Genomic DNA, 13,699 nt, shown 5'->3' on the forward strand with positions numbered 1-13,699 from the left:
TATTTACAGTCCTTTCGGTTTGTGTTTTATAGCTTTAATAAGAACATTTCCTCCCATGGCATACTAGAGCAGCAGCTACATAGATGTTAGTTTATTATACATGTGGATAATTAGCAGAGAATTCTTTGGAGACATAGAAGATTGATGGCTTTGAAGCTATTGCACAACTCAGTTAGGTGAGAAAACACTCAAGTTAAAAATATAATTTCCTTGCACAAGCTCTACAATACAACTGTAACACATTTCCTTAGTATAAATGTTTTCTGCGCAGGTTGAGACCTTGCTTTTTCACTTGAATGATGTACATTTTAGGTAATGTCCCACACATTTCTACAAAGGCTCTTTTTCAAGGTCATGAGAGGAATTCACAGTAAGAGATAAAACCTCTTCTCCTTCATAAAAATGGATGAGATTAAAAGATGAGTTTGATTTTGTTCTCAGGATATAATAAATCATAGGTGGCATTAGCCTCCCTGGGGTGGATGACAGTACAGTGTATGTGCTATGCTCTGTTTAATGGACTGACTGTCACACACGAGAATACCCCTGAACAGATGGTCGCCTGAGTGGAAAAGGTCACTGACAATCTTTCCCGCCCTTGTGTCATACAGGTTTTTCTTTAAGAAAGGAAAGTAGCAGCTAGCACTCAGCTGTGCAGACAAAAACACTTAAGCGTGCCACTGGAACAGAAGGTGGAGGGAAGTCTGACAGTCTGATGGTCTGTGATCAAGGAAATTGGACCATGATTGGTCGTGAGATATAGGGTCTCTGCGCTTTTGATGGAGCATGCATCTTCTGCGGGAACTTAACAGTGATAAATTGCGACTGTCTTGTTGACGGTGGTGATGAAACCTGCCGGGGCGGACTATCCTACTACTCTGAGTTTGATGGATCAGGTGGATGTGAGTGCATCCTTCAAACTACAAAAGAACTACTTGAAAAACAGTTGTTCTTGTAGCAAAACATTCACCAGTTTTACAGTTTTTTTTATGCCATGGTCCTTCTTTTGAATAATTCATGGATGTAAATAATTCTTAATAGTGCATACTGCAGAGGCATCACTTTGCACTCACACCTCATCTTTATTAATTCCAGTTAGTGAGATAACCCTCTTGAATGTGATGAAAGCCCCCCAGGCCAAAGCTGTCTTGCTAACTGTATTTAATAAAGCCATAGAGAGTGCACACAGGTCATCTACATTTTATTACCAGACTATGGTTAACCTCGCAACTCAGATAAAGTGCTTGTGGATAACACCTCATTAGATATAACTGATTCTTATTGTATCTTAAACTCCTGATTCCTCAAGACAGGTGCATCGATATTATGTGAGAGAATCACTGAGTTATATGTGTAGAGTCAGAGGGTATACTCTTTCATTCTGACTAGGGAAAAAAGTCATTGTAGTTTGGTATTTTTACATCAACAGCTGACATTTGTGCCTAGATGCTAAACTTAGCCCAAAAAGTAATTGTGTTTGGTAGATGATTTCTTTGCTGTAACAATGCTTCTTTGCAATAACTCTTATCCCATTGGAAAGCCTGTTTATTCCCCTTTTAAATGGTGTCACATTTGTAAGGAACATGCATTTGTGGGATGAGCAGCAGAGCTGAGTATGTGGGTTGCGCCCATGAAAATATTGCCAAATCTTTATAAACAGGCTTTCAAATGGTGTAAGATTAACAGCCCAGAAGCTGCAAAGCATACCATCATACTGATTCTTCCCGCCTCCTTTCTTGCCCAGTAAGCATGTCTTTAAAGAAAACTAGTCCCTAGTACTTGCCCTCAATTTCCTCTATCCTTTCATTATACAACTTTTAAAGTGAAATATTTAGGCTACAAGCCCACATTAAAAGACAATTGTTCAGTTAACAGTGTGTGTGTTTAGTAGGGCTGTCAAATGATTACATTTTCAATTGCAGAAGTTGTGATTAATGACGATGTGGTACGGCCTAAACTGGTTTAAAACCTACCCTCAAGACATGCAGATCTTTGTTTACACTGGAGACTATAAATCAAATAATGTGGGTGTTAAGTGTGGAGTACCCCAAGGCTCTATTCTTTGACTGCTCTTATTTAATCTCTACATGCTCCCACTATATGTCATACAGGAATACAATATAAATTACCATTATTATGCAGATGATTCACAACTGTACATTTCACTATCTTCAGACAACCTCGATCCCATTAACTCTCTCACACAGTGTCTAGATGGTCTAAACTTTTGGATTAAGAAAATTTTCTACAACTCAACAGAGACAAAACAGAAATACTCATATTTGGTTCTAAAACTCAAAGACACAAAATTGCTTCTTCACTTTTCACTATTTGAAAAGAAACCATTACATCCAAAGCAAGTTTAGTAACAAATATTGCCATATGTAAAACAATTAAAGGGGTAGTTCAGTGTTATTGAAGTGAGGGTGTATTAGGCACTTCTCTAAGAACACATTGGACTAATAAAGTTGTTCTCTAAACTACAAATGTTGTTGAAACCTTCTGTTTCCTTCAAGACTTTATTCATTTTCCATCCTCTATAATTTAAGAGAAAAGCAACAAAGCCCAAGAAAAGGAAAATAGAGGCAGGCTGCATGCTTCCGCCAGTCCTGGAGGACCAAGTTTCACAGCGGAGGAGAGAAAATGCTTTCCTCAAAGAACAACTTAAGGAATCTCAACATTTACATCACCTCAATTACTGTGTAAACTCAGCTGTGAAGAAGGAAAATGCAGAGCTGAGGTCTCAGTTTAAGAAGGCTTGCTTAGACCTTTTTTGAGCTGAAGACAGAGTCATAGTATTAGAATATGAAGTACAGACAGAAAAAAAGCTTTAAAAGCTGAACACGGACTCTCAAAATGTGTGCCATCAAGAAACACTGACTGGAGAAGGGGACAGCCATGAGCTGATTCTGCAGCAGCAGACAGATCATGAGGATCTAGAAAGACAGACACTGAAGCTCCAGTCCTGTGAAGAAATTGGAGAAGCTGAACCAGTGCAGTTTAAAAAAATTTCCTATGTAAAAATGTGCATCAAAAACCTGAGTTTCAAGCTGCATAAGGAACAGGCAGATTTGCTGAAGAAGGCCTTCAAGCCCAAACAATGCCCAAGTGAGGAGGCCAGCACCAGCCAAAGGAACCAGTGCGGTAAGACTGAAGAGGCAGAGAACATCAACCTTCACCTTCAGAACCTCCAGCTGGATCTCCTTAATCAGGCCCTTAGTTTGAAGACTCTACCAATAGAGAAAAATCCAAATATGTATTAGTGGGTCAGAGCCCACCAGGATCAAGCGCAGCATACCATAGATGTGCAGTCCAAGGGGGAGCTAGAATAGAGCGCCCCCTTTATAGCCCAGCTCGTTCAGCTGCAGAAAGAGAACACAGAGGTGAAAGCTGCACAAAAGAAAGCAGAGAAGAAACTTTAAGAACAGCAGAGACTGAGAGATGCTCTGTTCATGACACCCTGCAGCTCCTTCACAAAAGCCAGGGGAGAAGAAGAAAGAGTGGGCCAGGAAAGAGTGACGGATGACCCAAAGGATCGATGAGATGGAGAATAAGATAGAATGTGTGCACCAATTGTGGAACTTAATTAATCATGATTATTACAATTAATCTTGACAGGCCTGGTAATTACTATTTTTAAAACTCTCATGGGTCTTATCCCAGCTTATATTTCTGAGACCCCTTATGCTGCCTTAGATCCTCAGACGGGGGCTTCCTGGTTATTCCAAAGTTGAGACTCAAATCTCAGAGCTCCCCAGCTTTGGAACGACCTGCCCAAGGTGATAACTCACTTTTACAGACTTGCTTTTTTGTGATGTCTTCTTTAACTATTTATCTATTTTTGTTTATTTGTTTTGCTGCTCTTACGTGTATTTTCTCTACATTGTCTTAACATCCTATGTTTGCATTCACGTACTTGTTCTATCTCTTTTTATCTGTTTTTAAACTTGTTATCCTTGTTTAGGGTTAATAATAATGTCTAACAATATCTCTAATTATATGATGTCATCTTTATATTGAATTTTCCTCGATAAATATATATTTTTATCATTTTCTATTTTTCCATGCCTTTTATGACCATTTGTCATTTCCATTCCTTTCATTTTTTTTTTTTTTAATTTACTGAGTTCATGCCTTCTCCATGTGCGTTAAAGCACTTTGTAAATATCTGTTTCAAATGCGCTATATGAATAACCTTATCATTGTTATCATAATGATAAATTTTTTTAACAATTTTATTAAGGCCCTACAATGTCATGAACACTATACACGTCTCAAATTCTTAAATGTAACTCTTTTGATAACAGGGAAGGAACTACATACAGGAAGGAGGTTGTTAGCTTGCAGCACTAATTGCAGCAGGTGTGCTGCTCATTGTTTGCTAACAGGCCATAGTCCAGCTCTCTCATTTAACACCACATCTCCGCTTATGGGCTACTTTTTGCTAGCTTTCGGTGTCCTCCGAACCCGTGTTGCCCTACATGCAGTCTTGGTTGCAGTCATGTTTCTGTGAAGGAAAAATGTATTCAAACTTCTCCAATGACTCCAACCTGTCAGTTGATGACCCCCAGAGACAGCACGAGCTCACTCACCGGTCCGTTAAGGTAAGCATAATCGTCGTGCTGGGCCTGATGATTACTGTTGGAAACATCGCGGTCCTCCTGGTTATTAGTTCCTCCGTGGCTGGCTGGTCGAGAAACTCTCGGTACCTTCTCCTCTCCCTCACTGCTGCAGACTCTGCGTTTGGACTGCTGGTCATGCCCTTGAATCTGTGGGTGAGTTTGCTGAAGGACTACACTGAGGGCCCAGATGCTCTTTGTCACATCGTGGCCTTTTGCAACGCCACCGTGTACTCTACCTGCATGTACACACTGGCCACGATAAGCCTGGAGAGGTATATAGCAGTGTTTTACCCGCTCCAGTACTCCTCTCTGATGACTAGAAAAAGGGCACTGCTCCTGATTGCCTTCGCCTGGTGCTTCCCTCCATTTTTACTGTCGCCAATTTCAATCCCAGATGGCATTATCGAGGTTCATTTTTCTACCTCGTCATTGGTCTGCAATCCGTCCTACTCCACAAACACAGGATACTCTCTGAGCCTGACATGCCTGATATTTTTTCCCTGCTCCATCATCATGACATACGCCAATCTGAGAGTGTGGTGTGCTGCCAAGAGACAGAGACTGAAACTGCGCAAATATGACTGTGCACGTAGCAGAAGGCACAATGTGGCATCCAGGGTGCTCATACCTGTGATGGCAGCCTACTACACCTGTTGGACACCATGCATGGCTGCTATGATCTACAATGGTAAGCAATGATTCAGTGGGATAAAGCCTGCTGTGGGGGAAAGATAAAGAAGGGACTGCCAAAGTTGAACCCCTTGTTTGATTCAATAACTAAAAGTTTATGTCTTCGTGATACTTTGGGAAATATTATAGTAGCCTGCATATTCAGTACCCTATTTGGAGAATATACAGAGGATTAATGTCTAGTTCTGTTCCACCAAACACAGAATCCTAATGCATTAGTAAAATTTTGATACATTCGATACCCAATGAGAATTTAATGTTTGACCCTATTTATTGCACATTAGCCAAATTTTCAACAATATTTACTCAATATTTATATAAAACAAAGGCAGTAATGTTAGACATGAAGTGCAAGTTGATAACTGTGATCACATAGAACTTACAAGCTAAAAGCCACATCTATCAAAAGAAACCCTTATTTTATAGACTGATTCAAGTCTTCATAACTCCTTGATTGTTCACTGTAGAAATGTTGCAAGATACGTAAACACTGCTCCAAAATTGCACTTCTTGCTAGTGCTAGTCAGTTAATTGAGTTGTACTTTCAGTTATAATCTTGGCTTAGCACAATCATTAAAACAAAATAATTGTACACCAGGGATGCACGTTATTATCGGCATGGTATCAGTATGCCAGATATTAGCTTCAAAATGTAATTATCACTGGTAATTCACTTCTTAAGCAAAAATCTGCCAATATTGATGATTTATTTGTATCAACAGACATGAAAATTTCTGCTTCTATTTTTAACCAATAGTTTTGTTATGAAAACCTGCCTATATCAGCTGTAAGTATTGGCCTTAAGAATAAATAAGTTAGTGGAGTTTTAGGCTGACCTATATCAGATGAAGTCTTTTTCTTTCTTCATCATCATCCTCTACACTTTAAAATGTGCTTCAGGACTGAAATTTGTTAATTTGTTCATCTGAAAATCTTGAACTGTGTGTTTCAAGAACAGAAGATCTAGGTCTGAACTACACTGAAATATCAGAATCGGCCAAAATTAATCTGCAGATATCAGCATATTGGATATTAGCAAAAATCCAATACCATGCATCCCTATCACACACCCTCCCTTTATAGCACAGCATATGTTCTGATTCCCCACCAAACCAGCTCTCACTTTAATTTAAGTGAAGAGCAGAGGAAACCAAAAGAGGATGACAGAAACACCCTTGTTGGGTACCAATATAGGTAAATGGACCAAAGCCATATGGAGCCTTTCTGGTTTTGAGGAATCTGACCTTGAACAGTGCAAAATAACTTGCAGATTTATTACCCCTTGCAAATCAAAAATGCATTTAATCAAAGTGGCAGGCATGGTAATCATGATTTCTAATCAATCAGAATAATTGTGCTTATGATATTTGCAATAATTATGCAGCCCTACATTTTGCCCTGTCAGGTGTCTTTAAAGGTCACAGATTATGCAAAAGTTTTCTGACAAAAAATGTGTCCCTGCCTGGTCTGTCTACAAACCCCCTCAAAATGAGAAGAGTCCTGTCTATCCTTCGCTTGCTGGCTTTGCTTTTCAGCAAAATGTTTACTCAGATAAGCAGTTTAGAGGTTTTCCTTTGGTGTCATGCAGGGAAATTCTATTCAACTAAACGTCAAGGTTCCCAAAGTAAGAATTTCATGCATTTCCTCCATAGCATATTTGATTTGTAGCCATAATGTCACAGATATCCTAGTTAGACTTACCACGAGCTATCTAAGTCTGAAACAATGGTATGTGTTCCTGTAGAACAGTGGATCCCAAGTGGGGACTGGGACCCCGGAGGGGTCACGAGATGATGAGAAGGGGGTTGCTGGATGCCTTCCATTAAACAAAGAATGTTTTAAATGATTTAAATTGTATGTTTTACCCATTATTGTAAAAATACATGTAAAAGAATTAGTTAATCGTAAACTAAAACATCATTATGTGACATTTATTCTGAAGTCAAAGTTATATTTAAAAAAAACCTAAAATTTCAGTCTGCACTCCACTATTCTTGATCATGCACGGTGTGCGCAACCATGCTTTAACCACCTCCAGAGATATTGGGAGTCCCCAGTTAAGGCATGGTTATTTTGCGGTTCCTTAAATTCTAAATGTGGACACACTGAAGCCCAGCGCTCTCTGATGACAGCCTTTGACAGCTGTGAGCTGATTGGTTTTGCCGTTGAGTTGACACAAGTCAGAGCATTTCATTCTATTAATGCACTGCTATCTCCACTTTGTAAAGCAAGCTTTGTAACCAAAGCTTGAAATATTCCTGACAGACACTCCTGGTGCCAGTTCACCCACCTCTTGTCTTGTTCCTGGCCCATCTCAACACGAGCAACAGAGAAAAAAAATGGTAACGGAGCAACAAGGGAAGCCACACCATGCTGCGTCACTGGTTTTTTGATATTGAATATCTGCCAATACAGAGTCCCAATCCGATATAATTACCTAGATTACAGTTTCAATTGTTACTACTAGATATCTCAAACTTATTCCATTTAACTCAGTACAGCCAATATTGTTGTAAAAACATAAAGTCACATTTCTGCTCAAAATGGTGTAATAGCTCTGTTTTGCTTTAATTATCTGTCTAAAAATAAATTTAAATATTCACTTAGTGCAGTGTTTAGTATTCAATCTGGCAATCAAAATCCACTAAAAGTGGTCAGCTAAATGACCTGAGCAGTCAAAAAAGTGAACTCAACCTCAGTTTCACTTAGAGGTGGTGTAACAGAGTCAATAGTCACAATAACATGAGTTCAGTAAATTAATTTTAAATATTGTAATTCCACTAAGAAGTGAACTTGACTCTATTAGTCACAACAAAAACTGAACTCAAAAAATTAATTAAAAACATCCTAACTCCACTTTAAAGTGTTGTAAACAGTTTCACTTGAATAGGGTCAAAAACATATGAATCATACAGATTCAAAACAACAATCCTTATTAAAATGTAGCAGCTTAATCTGAGATGTAAACCAAAACATTAACACTGGGATAAAACCCAAATACAAGGCACTCTTGTTATTTCATTGCAATTTCTAAAGTGCGAATAGAGCTGCTACATCACTTTCCCCCCTCACTTTTATTTCTCAGAAACCCAGCAGTGACATGGGGCAAACATCTGAGCTCCAAATGCTGGTAGTGAAGCTAACGGCGGTAAAGTTGCCTTTCTCTAGTATACTATCACATACTTTGTTGTAGAACTCTGGTAAAGCAGTGTCAGTAATGTAACGTGGAGACGGCTGGGCATAGCATGGGTCCAAATTCTCCACCACGGAGACCGGCTGGTTGTCCAATGCGATGAATTCGACCACCTTTTCTGTTATCTTTTTTTGCCTTATCCATCTCTCGAGGGTACTTGTCTGTTCTCTTAAAGTCCAGAGGCTGTTGCTTCGGTGAAGCTGCCTGTTGCTCTTGTAAAGTCCCCGTATTCCGCTGCATGTTTTGATCGGAGATGTCAGGTCAAATTTGTAGAATTAAACACAGCTCTGCTGCTACCACCTCGTGAAATGGTCGTGTTAGAGATGCTGCAAGTGGCCGTTGGACTGTTTCTGCTTTTAAGTTTGAAGTATTTCCACACCACTGACATTTTTAACATATGAAATGCTACTGCTGCTTTGTTTTTACTGGTGCCTTTATGGCCTGTTGTAAATTGTGCTCCATTTACGGCAACTGACATAAATGATCGGCTGGGCTGATCGGATCAAATTGCAGATCGCCGATCAATTAAAAATGCTTAGTATAGGCCCTGATCCGATACATGTGATCGGGATCGGGACATCCCTGGTCATTTGTATGTCCCCAGGATGTGAGTGATGTTGCACAATGTTAGTAGGATCACTGAAAGCGATTTTGACACTGATGCCAACTTGTGTTGTGCGTAGTCAGCACATGGTGTTAGGCTGCTCTGCATTTGTTAGACTGTTATGTGTATTTGGGCGCAACAAAGTCAGAAAGTAACAAAATATTACTAGCCTACCTAACATAAATATCAGTGAATATGTCAAATGAATTAATTTATCACAAGGGTGCTCACAGAGCAGACTGAAAGAGATGTTTTTCCATAGGTAGGCAGTGATTATAAAGGATACAAACACCTTGATACCTTCATAACTGTCCTTGTGTTAAAGGTCACACATTCAAAATACACTTTTCAGGCTTTTCTAGCAAAAATATGTGCCCCTGGCCCATCCACAATTCCCCCAAGAATCAGACCGCCCCCCTTCCCGATCCTCCTCTCATCTTACAGCTGAAAGGAGGATCAGGAGAGCCACATCCATTTTCTGAGAGGGGCAGAGTCAGACAGCTCAGTACCATTTAAAGCCACAGACACAGAAACAGCTCGTTCTGGGCAGGGATGAAACAGAGGGCTTTTTCAGAAATGCTAAAACCCAATACTGGAGTGTTTCACGGGCATGTTTTGTGGACCTCTGAGACCAATATGAACTTGTCTTAAAGGGGTAAAATATGTGACCTTTAAAACATGCTCATCAGACTACACAAAGAGGTACTCAGCAGTACTCTTTATGTTTCAAATGTCTCATTCGGTTGAAAGTCACTGATAAGCACAGTTACATTTTAAACCCTATACTGGTGTTTGTTAGTGTTGGCCGATTCATTGCCTCTACTGTAAATGAGACATTACTATCAGAAATGCTATTTTATGTTTTTTTGCTGCCATTTAGCGCTGGCATCCAGGAAATAAAATGTGCATTTTACATCCAGATGGTGGCCGGGTCAGGTGGGACAGACTGTGTGATGCCAGATGTAAAAGGTCTTTTACCAGCCATACCTATGCATCTGAAACAGAGAGGTTTAGACATGCCAGAATCCAAGATCTGAGTGTTTTCAATCAAGAAATTCACAGACATGTTTTTGGACCTAAGAGGCCAGTGTCAACTAGTAAACTTGTTGAGAAAGAGTATAATAACAACCTTGCAAAACAGATGGATATGCCCATTTTCTTGATTTTCACTGGCAAATCTATCTTGCAAAGCTCCTATCTGAACCGTTTGGGCCTGGTTAGGAAGTGACAGGACCAATTAGCGATGAGGGACAGTACTTTGGGTGCTGAGTCGTGACGTAAGCAGGCAGCAGCAAGAGACCGGTGTAGTTATGGCAGAAGAGGCTAGCGTGGATGCTGCTAAAGTGCCAGTTTTATTAGAACTTGACATTTCTTCGTTAGAAGAAGAACAAAGAACAACATTGAGTTATTTTCTTTTCAAAAATGACAAAAGTTGTGCACTGACATGTCTACAGTCATCATGATTCACACTATGCAGTTATGGAGGTTACTCCTTTGGTAGGGGCGCAGTTCAATAAATGGCTATGTCGCGTGTTTTGTTGCTCTGATCGGCCTGTAAAGATGTGACAGAACGTTCATCCAATCACCCTTAGAGTTTTTTTTCAAAGGCACTGCTCTTTCCCAAATGTTGTGTATGAGTGGTCTACCGGATGGATGTGTGAAACAAATCCATGCCAGGTTAGTATAATAAGTGACCTTTAATAATCCAGTATTTCAGAGTGTTAGACCAAAACCTTGTAATGTGGCTCAAGCTAATTTTATGACTACAGAATTTAAAACGGCTGTGTGGTGGCTGGGTTGGCACATACAGGAAATGTAATATCATTCATGCATTTTGAATTTTAAACAGTCTGGGCTGACAAGTTTCATAATTACAAATGTATTTAAAGTCAGTTCGGTGAGTATCTAGAGATATTTCACTGATAAGCAGAAGAAATCAGTGCAAGTTTAATTTCTCAAGATAAATTAATTTGGTTTTACACATGCATGCTTAACAGCTTTCCTCTCAATACAGATGTCTCCTTGAGTTGCTGAGAGAAATAGCTGTCACAGTTATTTATGTGCTTCTTGGCATGAATAAACTGATTCGAGGCCAGTTTTATGACTCAAACCTTTTTTGACTCTGTCTCATTTACCCCAAGCGTGTGCTGTCTTGGACTAATGGAGAATGAAAATGGTGTCACAGCTGAATATTTTTAGAAGTGAAGACCTTATTCTAAAGAGAGCTGTAATTCATCTGATACAGCTGAAAATCTCTACAAAATGAAGCTGACAGTCTTAACTGAAACTTCAAAGTGAGCTGCTGTCCAAACCCTACTGAACCTCACTGTAAAGTGGTTTCTGCCACTCCAACAAATCCATCAGTTAATTCAGTGCTTTTAATCCACACTGTGAGTGTTAAGATGATAGCTTTGCTATCATTGCTCTCTGGGGAAAGGCTCACGTCTCAAGGGTGACTTCATTTTTTATTATGCTCATCTGTGGTTTAAGCATTGGGTGAACAATGAAAGATTAATTTAGAGGCTTTTAATGATTATAAATCTGCCGTAAGTTGACTATTTGTGACCCTTTGTTGAGATGAGCCAACAAAAGGGTGATCTTTTTTATCCATTAAGAAACAGATGTTAACTTTTGTAATGTTTTCTGCCCCACAGCAGTATCAGGGAGCAGCGTACCAGAGTGGATTGAATTTGTCGTGGTCTGGCTGCCAACATCCAATGGTTTCCTCAACTGCATCTTCTATTTCTGGATAAACCGGAGCTTCCGCAGGAAATTCAGACTTGTCCTGCAGAGGTTTGCTCTGTCCCTCTGCCCCAAACTGGCTGACTCCTTTGGGTGTTATGTATCCTCAAAGGCACATTTTGTGTCAGGGGTTAACCACAACAACAATAGTGTTCATGAGCGGTCTTCCAGTGTATCCTCCACCTGCACACTGTTGAGCCTGGCTTAGGAGGAAGATCAGTTTCAGGCATGGGAAAGGAAAAGGTCAGTGATGTCTTTGGGGTTTTGTGTTGTCCTGCGAACTGCTTGACTGGAGTAAGATAGAAGCTATCAGGAGTAGAGATGGAGTAATGGCCAAATGGGTTGAAACAGAAACAGGTAATGATGGCAAGATTTGAAACAACCACTGTACAGTCTTTATTATTATTATTTAAGTTATCTTGAGTATTATATATTTTCTCATTTTTAGTTTATTTTATACATTTTCAGTCTAAGTGTTCAGTTGACTGCAACATTTCTAACTTATTCTATTTCTTTTTTTTACATAAACACGTAACTTTTCCAGAACTTGATTTTTTTTCCATGTATGCCTTCTTAAACCACCTTTTTAGTTGTTTTATAGTCAGCCATCAACCTTGTCTGTGCCCCAGAATGTTTTGCTGTTATTCAGCTTCATACAGTCTTTTAAAAGTGTCCAATTTTTCACATTTGAACTTCCCGCTGTAGTGAACACATTTCCTGTAAAACGTCAAGGTTAGCCGATTGTTTCATCACAAGAAACTGATATTTTTACTTCCATTCATGAGACATTTGCAAGCACACAATGCAATCTGATTACAAACACTTTGAAGGATTGAAGACATCAATCTTGCCTTCATTTTAAACTCTGCGTCAAAGACCTTGGCATATAACAGCTAGGAGAAGTTAACCTTTCAGTCACAGCATTTCAGTGCATGCATGGAGAAAGTAATTAGGCAGCTAGACTGTAGAAAGGTCATCGTATTTATGCAGGCAAGAGATAACTTGGGTAACTTCTGTGACTGTGGTTGTTTATTTTGAGATATTAAGCCCATAATCTTTCTCTCAGTATCCTCTACTACAGCATGGATTCAGCTTTTTAAGACCCTGTCACATCTCTATCTGAGTTTAACAGTTACAGTGAAGGAACATGAAATGTCTTATGCAACTTATTCTTGCGCTTGAGTTGCTGCTTGGTGACACCATGACATACTCCTGCCCCCCACGCCCACACCAAAAAAGCAAGATGTCCATCTTAAAAATGTAAATACTTTGCTATGTTTCTAAATTTTGAATTTTAAAAAAGATGAAAAAGTGTTTGATAATTATTGGTTTATGGGTTTTCTATTAAATAAAGTATTATGCCTTTCATTGTGTGTGAGTTGGGTATCAACAACTGTATCATTAGAAATATCACATTATCACATTGGCATTAAGTAAAGTTTCAATGTAGAGGTTTGTAAACATTCTTACTTCAATACTGAAGCTTGGTTTAAAACAGAGGTTCTAAGCCACTTTTTCCCCTTCCCCATACAAGAAGTATTTAAAAAATAACATTTTACATCCCCATGCCTGATGAAGGATTTGTTTAGTTATAGAATGAGTAAGATAAATCTCTGAAGCACTCTTGGGAAACAATTTAAAGACATTGGATGAAATGGGTAGGGGTCATGCAGACCTTAAAAACCCAATTTGATGCATTCCTTACTCCACAGTCACCTGCTGACTTGGAAAAAAACTGCATGAGCCCTTCACTAATGTGGTTTCAGGAGCATATGAGACAATTCCAATTACTGCAGGGTAGGGAGTCAATGGTTTAAAGAATCTATGCAGCTTTTTAGAAGAATGAAA

The 13,699-nt window shown here is 39.3% G+C and overlaps 1 protein-coding gene across 1 annotated transcript; it reads left to right on the top strand.

Moving 5' to 3' along the window:
• The first annotated feature begins 4,338 nt into the window (after positions 1-4,338).
• zgc:162592 (uncharacterized protein LOC561993 homolog) lies at positions 4,339-13,219 on the top strand. Its single transcript, XM_041785553.1, has 2 exons — positions 4,339-5,310; positions 11,764-13,219. The coding sequence occupies exons 1-2, from the start codon at positions 4,482-4,484 to the stop codon at positions 12,057-12,059; spliced, it is 1,125 nt and encodes a 374-aa protein (XP_041641487.1). The 5' UTR covers positions 4,339-4,481; the 3' UTR covers positions 12,060-13,219.
• The last annotated feature ends 480 nt before the right edge of the window (positions 13,220-13,699 follow it).

The sequence above is a fragment of the Cheilinus undulatus genome, linkage group 1 (assembly GCF_018320785.1).
Source record: "Cheilinus undulatus linkage group 1, ASM1832078v1, whole genome shotgun sequence".
NCBI lineage: Eukaryota > Metazoa > Chordata > Actinopteri > Labriformes > Labridae > Cheilinus > Cheilinus undulatus.